This window comes from Carassius gibelio, chromosome B5, assembly GCF_023724105.1.
Source record: "Carassius gibelio isolate Cgi1373 ecotype wild population from Czech Republic chromosome B5, carGib1.2-hapl.c, whole genome shotgun sequence".
Taxonomy (NCBI): Eukaryota; Metazoa; Chordata; class Actinopteri; order Cypriniformes; family Cyprinidae; genus Carassius; species Carassius gibelio.
Window position 1 is genome coordinate 17940203 of NC_068400.1, and position 14903 is coordinate 17955105.

Sequence of the window (14903 nt, forward strand, 5' to 3'; positions counted from 1 at the left end):
GCGCGCTCTCTCTACATCTTCTGCTGCTTCAGTCCCTGCCTTCCCTCTTTCTTTTCTCCCCCTCTTCGTCTCTGCACTCATTCTCCCCTGCCCATCTCCTTTCGTTAGCTCGTATCCTCTCCTCCATCTCTCCGTTTCGTCTTTTTTTGTCTCTCCCCTCATCGATACGAACGCGATCCCTCTCCTCGTCCTTTCCTCGTTTGCTAAATCCTGAAGGCAGACCTCTCTTATTCTCTCTCTCTCTCTCTCTCTTTCCGTCCCTCCCCCTTCCTCTTTACGTTTTCCCCTCCCTCCATACTCCTTTTTCCTCAATGCTTAAGTCAGTTAAAAGAGATACACTGAAGAAAAGAGGGGCGAACGTCGGGCGCTGAGAGAGAGACAGAGAGAAGGAGAGAAGCTGGAGGGAGAGAGGGGAGAGGGGGGAACGGGGGTTTGGATACATCTCCACCTGTCTTCTCTCTGCCATGGACTGCCTCTGCATAGTGACCACAAAGGTAAGCCAATTCACCCTGTCACGACCAGAAGCGGCAGGAGTATGTGGTGTGGGCGCGCTAGGGGAAAGTTTATCGCATCTCCTGCTGGTGCGAGGTGAAGGGAGCGTTCTTTTCCGAGCGGTATTCATGGGTTCAGCACTTCTTTGTTCTTCCGTCTGATCTGACTTTCTCTCTCACCAGAGCTCGCTCATATTGACACGAATCCCAGGCTGTTTTATAATAGGAGCGTTCATTTGAAATGCCTTACGCGTTCTTTTGGCGCGTAAGGACAGGACGCGTTCTAGCATTCCATGAACGCTGGACGCAGAACGCTCGCGTAAAGTTCAACTTCTTTTTGCTCGCCTCGATTAAAAACAGCGAGACGCCACTACTATACTATCAAAGTGCTCCATCTGAGTGTACATGTACAACAATTAAACAATAGCGCAGCGGAACGCAAGAACGCGTCTCGTGTGAACGGAGCGTGAAATTGCGGGCCACACTCAGCCAGACCGTGGTGCAGTATGAACTTTATATAAATAAAGAAATATTTGGAGAAATGGAGAAATATTTGCCCCCTTTTATTTAAGGATGTTGATTACCTAACCGTATACAAGCTCGAAGATCAAAGAGTTGATCATTTAGTCCCCAACAGTTCAAAAACAAAGTGGCTGCAAAAGTGTTTTCTACTGCCTACTTGTACAGTAGAATATAATGGATTTTTAAGTTTTGAATTTATTGTCAGGTTTGTCTTTAAAAAAAAAAAAATCTTTTTAGCTGTACATTGACAACACTTACCTCAGAAACACACTGTTTGAGAGCTACACGGCAGTACAGAGTCTGCATTGCTTCTCATTCAATAATTAGACAGTCTTGATAGAACATTACGAAATATATAAAATCTTTTTAATAAGAAACATTATTATAATTTTTTTTCAAAACAATTTTGCAACATTTGGTGCATTTTTGTCAGTTTCACTGGCATTGTGGTTCTTTTCTGAGCCTGCTGTGGTGCTTCACAGATGTGTGATGCTGTCCATGAGGAGGAGGAGGAGGAGGAGGAAGTAGAGCGCTTACAAGAATTGAAAAGGAAATGAGAGAAAAAAGTGAGATCTGTTAAACTATAGAGGGAATGACGTATGAGTGTGTGGGAGCCAGAGAGTGAGAGGTCGGCTACAAGCGGAAGCTTTCATTAATAAATGCTCACATGTGATTTGTCATCTACCTGCAGTTAGCAGGCTCTGTGTATTTGTGTGTGTGTGTGTGTGTGTGTGTGTGGAGGTGAGACACATCCCACTGCTCCTGACGGCATGTGCCTCTTTGCCCATGTCGTGTTGCTGGCAGAGCACTCTGAATGGTTTATGTAACGTTGGCTGATGCTTTCTTTCCTGTGCTGGTGTCTGTTCCATCACTTTTCGCTCCCTTTCGTTGTCTTCAGATTGACTCCCACCTTGCATGCTCCTCCTAAACACTACCATGACCTCACTTTCAACAGACCTACTGTACCCAATGTATGAGTGAGAGTCAGAAAGGTATGAAGAGAGAGAGAGAGCGTTGAAGAGAGAAATTAGCGCAGTACCTGCTTTTGTGTGGGTTGAGATGGAAATGGTGCTCTAGTCTTTGGATGTGTGCTTATTAAAGACCATACTATGTTTTTTGTGAGGATCCCAAATGTATTGCTCTTTCTACGAGGCTTATGTTATGTTTAATTTAAGGATCAAATTATTCTCAGATGTTGAAATTCCTCAAGAGAAATACAAATTGAGCCAAAAGCGTCAATTGACATACAGTGTAGAGCTATAAAACCAATGTGGAAAGCTTAAATGTTCAAGGAAATGTTCATAAATCACAGACTAGCAGGTGCTCTCTTGGCAAATCTGAGCACAGTTTAAAACACTGTTTAGATATTTTCTAAAACTTTACATGAAACTTGAGATTGCTGAGTGTTTTATTCTGGAGAAAAAAGCTTGGAGGACTTGATCAAAATTAGCATTTCCTTCGCTGTCCGGAAGAAACATGGACATTGGACATTGGATGTAAGGTTATATGGAAAGTTTCAAACAGTCTCACAATATCTTCTGGACAGTAAAATTATGTTCTTTCCTCAACTATAGCCTTTTAAAAATGTATTATTATTGCTTAAATAAATGGTTCACACTCAGCATTTTAAGTAGCATAAGTTTTGTATGAACCTTCATTTGATCAAATAATTTGTGCTGACAAATGGCTAATTTGAAGCACTTCGCACCTATAGTAAGTGCACTAAATGCTAATGCTGATTATTTCTCTTGTAGTTTTCTTAATTACTAACATTTTCTTACTTAGGGGAACAAATGCTTCAAAATTAACAACTTAACGCAGTTATTTGTCACTATTGCTTTGTTATTCTTAATTATTGGGTGGTCACACTACATTTAGTAGGATTCACCTACATATATACACATGCAAATGTGGGAGATAGGAAACATTAATTTTGCATTTCGCTGTGTTCCAAAGTTCAAGTTTGGTAAACTATGACCTGCAAATTTTAATATGAATATGTGTGACCAATACATAATTGATATGTTACATCTCACCTTAAAGCTGAGGGTGTGCAGCGTTACTGGAAAGCGGAGACTGGATATTTGTACATGTTTGGTTTACTGTATTAATGTTTGTTAAATGCTGAATTTATGTTTTAAAGATGTGTGACTCGATATCACAATCATATCATATATCACATCAAAGTTTAGTGTCACTGCCCATGCCTCTAAGATAAACTAATCAATAAACAATTTAATATCTCTTGTGAAAAAGAAGTATGTTTAATTGTATTGCTTTTGCAATTAAATTTTTTTCAATTTAAAATCTTAAAGTATATTAATAACACCTACACTTGCAGTTAATACAGTATTCAAAATGAAAGGTCATGTAAGTGTACTTAAAAATGGTACATTTTTCTTAACACATTTTTTACTTCAAAGTACATTTTAAATAATTGTTTTAATAATCTTTTGTTGTCCTTTTTAAGAAATACACCTATGATTTGATGAACATGCTAAATACACATGAAAAGTTTATGATTATAATTTTAACTGTTATGTTATTTAAAGGGGGGGTGAAATGCTATTTCATGCATACTGAGTTTTTTACACTGTTAAAGAGTTGGATTCCCATGCTAAACATGGACAAAGTTTCAAAAATTAAGTTGTACGTTTGAAGGAGTATTTCTGTTCCAAAAATACTCCTTCCGGTTTGTCACAAGTTTCAGAAAGTTTTTTTCGATTATGGCTCTGTGTGACGTTAGATGGAGCGGAATTTCCTTATATGGGTCCTAAGGGCACGTCTGCCGGAAGAGCGTGCGCTCCCGTATAGCAGAGCACTGAGAGCACAACAGACTTCACTGATCAGAGCGAGAGCGTCGCGAAATGTCACAAAAGACATGTGTCTTTGGCTGCCAGGGCAAGACAACCCTGCACAGATTACCAAAAGAGAAACAGCATTAAGGGACCAGTGGATAGAGTTTATTTTTACAGAGCATCAACGGAATTGTGCAAGTGTTTGTGTTTGTTCCCCTGCATTTCAAAGATGCTTTGACGCCGTTTGACGCCAGGTTTGCACATCATTTATTTCTTAAGGATAATGCAGTCCCAACGAAAAAGGGTCACGATCGTGTGTTGGAACCGCATGCGGTGAGTAAAACTGCTTCAAATATCTCTGTGTTGTTAACTTAGCTATCGGTGCGTAAGCACATCAAGTAAACAACATGCGATGTTGTCATCAAACTGCACTTTCCACATGTAACGTTACAGCTTAAAAAAACTAAAACAAACAAACAAAAAAAAGACGACAAAGTGGAACTTAGTCATTTTCCAAAACCGCTAACAGTTTCAGTACATACCACATAGAAACGTTGTTGCTGATGCTGCTCTTGTTAAATTTCAGCCTCTGGATCTGATTCTGGATCATAAATATACGCTGAATCTGACTGTTAGCCATGGTTTGTTTTGGTTGGTTTTGTCCTCACGGTGTCACAGCTTCCAGACGCGCTCAACGCAAAAGCTTACTGGCGCTCGTGATTCTTTAGCTCCGCCCACACGTCACGCCTCCAGCCACTCGTGTTTTTCCAGGAAAAATCGGTACTGACTATCTTTATCTTATGAATATAATAAAACTAAAGACTTTTTGGAGTTATGAAGGATGCAGTACTACTCTATAGGTACTCAAGATTAACAGGATATTGAGTGAAAACGAGCATTTCACCCCCCTTTTAATATAAAATTTAAAGGTAATGTTTTTAAATGTACTAAATACATTTTATTTATTTTTTTTATATTTTGATGAAGTATGTCCAAAAAGGTATGGAATTGCCACCGTACTTGCACCGTACTGTGCATCTTGTTATCCTTGTGTCCCTCGGTGTACACATCCTTACTCAGCAATTTCATGATTTTGATCCATAAAGTTTGTTGTACATTATAGTCCTGCTTGTATTGTGGGTGAATTATGTATCATGTCAGTGTACATCTGTGTGTGTGTATTATGTTTCTTCAGCATGTGTCCTATTTTGTTGTGTTAAAATAATTTTTCTTTTAGTTTGTGTATAAATGTGTGTGTGTTAGCTCATCTGTGACCACAGATGCATGTGAATGTCTCTCAGTTCCTGTTGGCTTCATTTGATTTAAGCCTGTTCCCTTGGCAACAGAAGCAGGCGCCTGCTCGTCAGTTTACAGAAGCAGACATTATGAAGTGGGTAGGAGAGATGAGCGGAGAGAACGATAGAGAAGCTTTCTGTGTTTTGTAGAGGTGTGTATGTGAGAGCTGCTAAACTGCATGTGTCAGTGGGCTTTCTCTACCCATGCTTTACTTTTTTAGTGTTGATCTTAAGATGGGCCATTTAAGTGTGTGTGTTAGTGTGTGTCGACAGTAGTGGAGGTTTACCCTTTGAAAGCCTCTTCATTTGGACTGAAACGGGATCTGTCCCTGTGGTGACTGTGATTGAGCCAAATCTGGCTCCACAGACTGTGACAGTGGATGAATCTATGTCATATCGACCAATAAATGTCTCTCTTTGCATTTAAATGTAAGTTTTGTTGCAACACAATATTATATTTACATATATTCCTTTAAAAGCAAACTACAGAACATTCAAGACATGTTTTACCAGTATTTCTCGAGAATCAGACTTATGACCTTGGTGTTGTGAGCGTCGTGATTTAATACCTATAGGAAATTAAAGTCTTTGTTGCAAGCATTTTATAATTTTGTCAATGCAGCAGGTTTGTCATTTACACTTTTAATGAAAAACTGACCAGGATTTATCCAGCTATTTGGAAAAGCATTGCTGAGGCTTGAATGAAAAAAATGAAGATTCATGCACATTGTGCAATGTAACCATTCACATGTACATGTAGAAATCCAGAAATGTCTTGAGCCACAACAAGAACCACCTCACTGTGTGATCAAGTTCACTTAAGGGTTTAAAAGGCACATAGTTTTGTCAGATCTACACCAGATGCAGACACTCTGTGCACTGCAGGACCAAATCTGTGGAGCTATCAGCTTCGTACATTTCAGATCACTTGCATTGAACACAAGAAGTTTATTTGAATCTTTTGGCAACATAAAAAAACAATGTATTTTTGTTGGACATCATATCATATGATACATCAGGCTTTTATGACTCATATCGTATGATAGGGGACCAAATGGAGCTCATCCTCATTGCTCAGTTTTTTTCAGAGTTTTTTTCATTGAGTTATGGTGTAACTCAATGAGAGTTTATAAGAATCTGCTCACATAATATTTATCAGTTGTCACCCGATAATATGTCTTTGTAAGAAAACTAAGTAAACTAAGTGGGAAAACGTTTTTTTTTCTCCTGAACTTAAGCCTTTTTCAATAACGCAGTGTAACTGCATGGCCATTGCTTTGTGCAGTACATTTCAGAAAACGATTCAATGGCTCGGCAGTGGTGCTGCACGAACCTATGGCCATGGAGCATGGCAAAGCCCACCAAAATGGGCAGGGCCAACTAGCTATATAAGCGCCCGTTTTGCCATGGGATTTAGGTTATTTCGACTGAAGCGATGACTGAGAGTTCTTTTTTGGGGCGAAGAGGTCCACTTCCGCCTTGCCAAAGATCTCCCAAATTTTTCAAACCATCTGTGGATATAGCATCCACTCCACTGACTTTTGCTTCGCAACAACATGTCTGCTTCTTGGTTCACTTTGCCCGGAACATGCATTGCTTTCAGTGAGCACAGGATGAGCTGAGCACATTCCAGGAGGTTCTCTATCGGTGCAAAGATACACCTTAAAAAAAGCCCTTCACTCATCCTTCTTGAGGACGAGGAAGTAACAGCTGTAGAAGCCTTAATTATAAGCTGGAGGCACCATCTCTATGGCTCTCTTTACCAAAATGTTTTTCACTTCGGAGTGCAGGACATGTGTGTCCTTTTTCTGAACCGCTGAAACGTGTGGGTCTCTGAGTAAATTGAAGTTAATAGCCCCACCTTATTATACCCAGAGCCCACTCTGACAGCTCAGGAAGTCGGGGATTGGATTGGTTTGAGTGCCTGGTCACTGCAAGGAGACACGTTACTAGTGAGAAAAGGAAGAGGAAATCTGCTTTCTTTTTGAAAATGTTTGTTTGCTATAACAGTGGATCGCCACTTGTGTTCTTGAATGGGCCCAGAGTTTGCAGCAAACATATCGCAGACAGCACCCAGAACTGGATGGGGTAATTGGCGGCTTAAGAGAGGCAACTTGGGGGGTGGTCCGCCTGCAGCGAGACTTGGCCCTCTCCTCTTTCTGTCCATTAGATCAGCACGATGCCTGAGGCATGTTCTGCGTAATCTTGGGCCGGGGTCCCTGGCGCTTTGGAAATGAGTAACATTTGGCCGAGGAGTAACGTTGTTGAGGCTCAGGCTTGGCTGGGAGGTAGCAGTGGCCGTGGCCATGGGTACAAGCTTCGTGGGTTGCTGAGTTCGTTCAGACTTGGGTCGACTAAAGGCAGCTGCAGTGCTAGAGTGTTTTGGCAAGTGTCGCATGGCCTGGGATGACTTTTGTGCCTCCATGAAATGCTCGGCTAAGCCTTTAACTGCTGGCCCGAATAGACTGGTGGGAGAGACCAGGGAATCAAGGAAGGGAATCTTGTCAACATCCTTGATTTCTGTCAAGGTCAGCCATAAATCAAGCACAATCAGACTGGCCATGGAACACCCTATAGCCTGAGACTTGTCAGGCTATAGGAAATAAATATGGGCCTATCTGTGTCCCCCAACTAAGCAAGCCAGAGGCGACAGCGGCAAGGAACCAAAACTCCATCTTTGACAGAATGGAGAAAAAACCTTGGGAGAAGCCAGGCTCAGTCAGGGGGGCCAGTTCTCCTCAGACTAGTCAGATTGTGCAGAAGAATCATCTGTTTCCTATGGTCTTGTCCCGGTGGTCATCTGAGACAAGGTCTTTACAGTGGATCTGGGGCTCTAGTTGTCCTGGCCTCTGCTGTCTTTCAGGGCAGAAGAGGTCCTTTCTAGGTGCTGATCCACCATTTGGTCCGGATACATACTGGATCCGGGTGACTGCAGTGACCCTCTGATCTGGATACAGACTGGATCTGGTGGCTATGGTGTCCTTGGAATAAGAGAGAAACAGATTAATATTGGCGTAGATGTAATTCTTCTAATGATTTAGCAAGTGCATCATGTGTTATGGGAAGTTTTCCTGGTTCCGGTTTATCTAATTAATGCAGCCTAAAAAAACTTTAACAGATTTGTACATTAGAAGCGTATTAGTGTGTTATGTGTAAGCCAGGTTAAAGAGATGGGTCTTTAATTTAGATTTAAACTGCAAGAGAGTGTCTGCCTCCCGAACAGTGTTAGGTAGGTTATTCCAGAGTTTAGGCACTAAATAGGAAAAGGATCTGCCGCCCGCAGTTGATTTTGATATTCTAGGAATGATCAAATTGCCAGAGTTTTGAGAGCGCAGTGGACATGGAGGTACAGTGTCGACAGAACGGCTAATATGGTCGTACTTCCTGGTTCTAGTAAGAACTCTAACTGCTGCATTTTGGTTTAGCTGGAGTTTGTGCGTGCAGAACAACCATCCAATAAATAATTACTATAATCTAACATCAAGTCATATGTTGGCTTGTGTAAGGAACAGACCCAAATACAGTGAACTGCCTGAAATCTTTTTCTCAGCCACAGCTCTCAAATCCCATTCACACTTATTCAGTCATGGCACATTGTGTTTGGATGTGCAATGACTTCTTTTGCCACTGATGTAAAATCTGCCGCACCGACTTGCCTTGCATTGTAAGTTTGGATTTCAGTATATGGATGAAAGAAATGGTGGAAAAAATCACTTAAACAGTGATTCAAGATTGTGTTTTGTTTACATTGTGATGGCCGATATAACTTAATTTTATAAAAAAAAATTATTGAAGAAATTGTGCAGTTCAGTCATTGCAGCCACGACATTTACTCCACAAGTGAAAGAGTCTAATTACAGGGGGTTATTGGGTAAAGCGAGTAGTATTCGATAGGTCATATGATTTCAAAATATGATCCCTAAGAGGCTACGCATGGCAGCCGTGTTGCATAGGCTATTGATATGACTGGAGTCTTCATCTCATGGGCGTAATAACAACAGCTAACAGATTGGGAACGACACAAGAGTGAGTCAGTATTCAGTAATGGCAAAAATTGTGTCTCTGCAAAGTTTCTCTTTAAACAATCAGTGTGGGATCAGCGCATGGTCATTTCAGAGATCATTTCAATGTTAGCTCAAATTTATTAGTCCACATTCTTTTAGACAGAACAAGATGCTGATGAAATGTGCATTTGAATGTCTGACCTTATTATTTTTCATAATTTATTCTTATAAATACAGCTGTAGTTGTATTAAAAACTTACTTTGAGCAGAACAGTAATATTCCTCCACTGAAGAAAAAAAATAGCGTGCATGAACAAGCATTCGCCGCAGAACACTTTTTACTCTGAACGGCTAAATATTTAGCTCAATATTTTTCATCTCTTCAAATTTTTGGACCCTCTTGATGACACATATTTAGAAGAGTAAGAGAAGATAACAGCGAAATGTGGTTTTCGAAAAGCTTTTGGACTGTGATTTATTCACAGCTTTTGTTGTTGGAATGGACAGAGATTGCTAAACAATGCTGCTGCTGGTGGCGGCTGTCTCAGTCTCATTGATCCACACTTCATTTGGTACAAACAGCCAAATCCTGTTTTTTTTTCTTCACAAGGCATATTAACAGTCATGCTAATAACTGTGAGTGAGATATTTTGCCCAAAGCATCATAAGCATGTGGTCCTGTTGAACTAATGACCCTTGTTAAAAATAAAGTAAACCTTTAAAAATAGTACTTATTATTGAAATCATATACTAAAACAATATACTTGAAGAATATTGCAAACAGAATAAAATGTTTTTGGATACTTAAAGGGATGGTTCACTTTCAAATTAAATTTTGATAAGTTTTAGCTTACCTCAAGGGCATCCAAGATGTAGGTTTCTTTGTTTCCGCAGTATTTCCCATTTTGATATTTTTAGGTCAAACCGTTCTTGTCTGTGACTCATATAATGGAGGTCTATGGTCACCACCTCAAAGAGCATGCACAGAGGAGTCCAAATTAAACAATTCACCACCGCAAGTACACATTGATGACTTAAGACACGAAACGAGTGGTTTGTGTAAGAAAACGAACAGTATTTATATCGTTTTTACCTCTTGTACACAACCACGTCCAACTGATCTGAGGGCACGAGTGCTTCCTGATGTGAAATGCGGGCGCGCTCTGGCTTAGTCTGCGCAAGCGTGGGCAGTGCCGGAATTGATCTCTCGCGCGTGTACATTACATTTTTAAAATGTACTCAAGTGTGTTAAGAAACAGTGGTGAAAGTGTCTCTTTTTAACCACACTAAAGTGGCCTTTCTTTAATATTACATTATCCCTGGTTTTCTTAAAAATAATCTTTTAAGATTTAAAGTATTCCACAAGTGCATATTCAGTAAAATTAAACGAGGATGCTTTTAGCATTTCACTTTAATAAAAACTGGAGGCTATAATTATTCATATATCATAATCAACTATCATAATGACTTTAACTAACTTGCTGAACAAGATCTGTAGGTCTGCCAGGAGTAGCAGACATGAAAGAAGCATTAACATAAACTGTCTATAAGTCCAAATGATCTGTTCTAATATACTGCATGTCCACATTTGTTTCTTTCTTTACTTCTCCTAAATATTTTTAAAGAAACATCTGAAATAAAACTTATACTACAAATGAACTAACTGGTTTGTTCGTATTATGAAAAGCTGAGTTTGAACATTTGGCAGCATTAACCAGATCTGAGAGCTAAAGGCAGAAGACAAGATTTTGAGTGAATAATAATGTCAGGCTTTCTCTTACACAAGATTGAAGAAACTCAGTTAATTGCCTTAAACTGAATGAAAGATTCACACTCACAGATCTGACTGCCTCTTTGAGTGATGCATCTACTAAAAATGAGATAGGCCAGTGTAAGCATTCATCAAACATTAAACTGAGCTGTGCAATGTCTTCATTTTTAAATAAGCTTGTCCACAGGCTTACATGTTAATTAGCTGATGGATTAATGAGTGATATGATAAATAACAAATTTGTGTCTACCAAAAGAAACTCCTTATGGTTTCTACATTAAGAACAAAGAAATTATCCTAAAATGTTTTGGTCACCAAAAATAACAAGTTTTCCCCCATGACCGGTTTGACAAAGAGATAGTGTTGCTCGTGATATAGAGTAACTTAAAAAAATACAGGTCTTTAAAAAAATATTCCAATAGAAGTTAAGCTGAGCATTTGTGGCATAATACTGATTACCACAAATGAAAAAAAAAAAAAGGTTAGACTAGTCCTGCATGCTCTTTGATGAAACTAAAAGTCAAGGTTACAGTGGAAAACAAATGTGGACGCATTTTGGAGGGTTTAAACTAATAGTTCACCCCAAAATGAAAATTTATTCAACATTTTGTTTAACGTTTTGTTCTTCTCTATAATATCTCATTAAATTTTGCATGCATTTTAAAAGATGCCATTGAGTCTGTTACATTTACAGCTAAACATTTTTGTTGTTGCCTGTTCTAACTACATACCAACAATACGAAATACATACAGTAGTGGTAGTACAAAAGTAAATGATATTACTGCCTATAATGAATTAATATTAACCTGTTAACTGTCACTCACGTTTTTGAAGATAGAGATGAATGTGCATGATACAAACCTAAATTTTTATAATTCATGACTGAAAACATTTTGTAACATGATTTTGATGTACCATTTACATGGTAATGCAATGTCTGATTTTAAAATGGGGTTTGAAGGATGAATTTTGAGATTTTATGTTTTCAAGTGATATATAACTTCTGATGATTTCTAAAAAGTGATAGAGAAAAAGGCAACGAGGAAGTCTTTTTTTTAAACAAAGGTCAAAGCTCCTTTTGTAATGTAGATTTCTGAGGGTGCACTCTTTTCATAAATTCATCTATTACTTTTCCTACATAATTTTTAACAAAAAATATTGGTAAAATATATATTTGGGAGTCTTGGACCTTTCCAACGATATATAGTTTGTCAAAATTAGATTAGATTTGATTGTAATATAGTATAGTCAACGTAGGCGTCCTGTATACAGGACGGGGTGACATTTAACAGGTTAAAGGAATAGTTTGGACTTGGGATTTGGAGAAATGTACCACTCCATTACTTTCTCACCAGTGGATCCTCTGTAGTGAATGGGTGCCATCGGAATGAGAGTTCAAACAGCTGATAAAAACATCATAGTAATCCACAAGTAATCCAGTCCATCCACGAATGCATTGTGAAGCGAAAGCTGCGTGTTTAACCTTTAACTTCAAACCGTTGTTTCTGGGAGTTCACTATCCATAATATTGCTTGGTCCAGTGAAAAGTCATCTCGTCCTAATCAGGAGATAAATATGAACAGATCAAAAACCATTTACAAGCCAAAATAGTCTAAACAAATATATGGGTATATTATAATGTGAGAGGACAACAGAGGATGGACTTATTCACTAGAGGAAATGTTATTATGGATTAGTTATTTGTATAGTTTTATAGTTAAAACATCTTAAAAAATGGATTTGTTATATATGGCGCTTTTCCATTACCAGTACCAGCTCAACTCGACTTGCCTCGCCTCGGCTCGGCTCGGCTCACTTTTTGCTCCATTTTCTATTTCAGATAGTACCTCCACAATAGTACCTCATAGCGACGCTGCAGGAAACTGCCATGACCTAATCTTTTACATGACACACACCCACTTACCTGCACACACAGGACAATGGAGGAAATCGAGTGTATGCTGTTTTTGATCCTTGGAATGTAACTGTTTCTCACAGCAAGAAGACAAACGTTGTTTCTCGAGAGGCAGAGGGCAGCAAAACAAAACACTGCTGGCAGGGATATTCAGAATACTCTGCCTGGCGCGTGCAATGATGACGCAGTGAATAGTGACAATTCTCTCTGACCAATCAGCAGTCTGCCGTGTTTTCACGTCACATTTTAGTATCGTCTCAGCTGGCTCAGAACCTCGCTGGAGGTGATAAGAAAAAAAGTACCTGGAAGCATGAACAGGTACAACAGTTACAAAGTGGAAAACCAAACAAAGGTGAGTCGAGTTGAGGTGAGTTGGTACTGTGTAGTGGAAAAGCGCAAATATAAATACATAGCCTTTTGCTTCACAAGATGTTAACTGACAGACTGGTGTCATGTGGATTACTTGTGGATTATTGTATTGTTTTTATCAACTGTTTGGACTCTCATTCTGATGGCACTCATTCACTGCAGAGGATCCATTGGTGAGCAGGTGATGTAATGCAAAATATTCCAAATCTGTTCGGACGTAGAAACAAACTCATCTTCATCTTGATTGGCCTGAAGTTAAAGTAAATTCTCAGCAAATTTTTATATTGGGGTAAACTATTCCTTTAACAAATTGAAACTTTGTTGTAAATCATTGCTAATAACAGCCTTCTAACTTTACTAATTGAGCCTGGTCAGTACCTGGATGGGAGACCTCCTGGGAAAACTAGGTTGCTGCTGGAAGAGGTGTTAGTGAGGCCAGCAGGGGGTGCTCACCATGTGGTATATAGCCCCTTTCACACTGCACGTCGGACCCGGCAAATTGCCGGAACTTCTGTGTGAAAGCAAACACATCCCAGGATTGATTCCGGCATTGAACCCGGGTCGGGGACCTAGTAAGACTGCCGGGTTCAATCCCGGGACAAGCACTGTGTGAACAAAAGCCAGATCTAATGCCATGTCATAGTGATGACAAACGTTATTGCGGAATATCAACGTTTACGACAAAAAAATATGTGCAAACTGTAATGAAGCAGAGATCAGTTAGTCCCTCACTTTCCGCGCTGATGCCGGGATCGTTCGCCAGCAAAAGTGAAAGTATAACGTGCCTAACGTTTATGACTTGTACATTACACGTCACGCCCTGATGTGTCGTTACGGGACCTTTATGGGTTGTGTGTGAAAGCACGCACACTCACTGGCAGTGTGAAAGTGCAAAATCTAGCGATCCGGGAACTATTGCTGGAACACTTTACCCGTGTATTTGTCGGAATGGCAGTGTGAAAGGGGCTTATATGAATTCTAATGCCCCAGTATAGTGATGGGGACACTATACTGTCAAAAAGCACCGTCCTTTGGATGAGACATTAAACTGAGGTCCTGACTCTCTGTGGTCAATGAAAATCCCAGGATGTCTTTCGAAAAAAGTAAAGGTGTGACCTCAGCATCCTGGCCAAATTTGCCCATTGGCTTCTGACCATCATGGCCTCCTAACAATCCCTATATCTGCTGATTGGCTTCATCACTCTGTCTCCTCTCCACCAATAAGCTGGTGTGTGGTGGGCTTTCTGGTGCATTATGTCTGCCTACGCATCATCCAGGTGCATGCTGCACACTGGTGGCTGATGAGGATATACCCCCTCTCAAAGTAAGCAGAAAAAGCAGAAAAGAGCTGTATAAATGTAACAAATTTATATTATAATTGTTATTAATAAATCTACACTAAAATTGTTCACTAAAGTAAAAGCATCACTAAAACGGCTGACCGTGGAAACCACTATATCTAATATACATTATGTGTTGGGTATACAATTATGTTTAGATGTGACATTTGGATGCCAGTCTGAAACCAGTTTTCTTAAGAGTATGTCTTCATACAAAGCTAACAACTGACAATGCAAGTGTTGTACAAATGCAGTCACCTTCTGTTTCGGACATAACCATTTGCTGTCGGCTATGAGGAGGAGGACACATGCAGCGAAGAGTTCTGTGATGTACTGTGGTAACAGAACTTTCAGAGTAACTCGAGACAGTATGAAGAGCGTCGCCATGGATATTAAC

At 39.7% G+C, this 14903-nt stretch overlaps 1 protein-coding gene across 1 annotated transcript in view; it reads left to right on the plus strand.

Annotated features, from left to right (window-relative positions):
• LOC127957919 (disks large homolog 4) overlaps positions 1-14903 on the plus strand; it is a 143106-nt gene continuing 128203 nt past the window's right edge. Inside the window, exon 1 of the mRNA XM_052556633.1 lies at positions 1-494. Coding sequence (XP_052412593.1) covers positions 465-494 — 30 coding nt within the window. The 5' untranslated portion in view covers positions 1-464. The remainder of the gene's footprint in view (positions 495-14903) is intronic.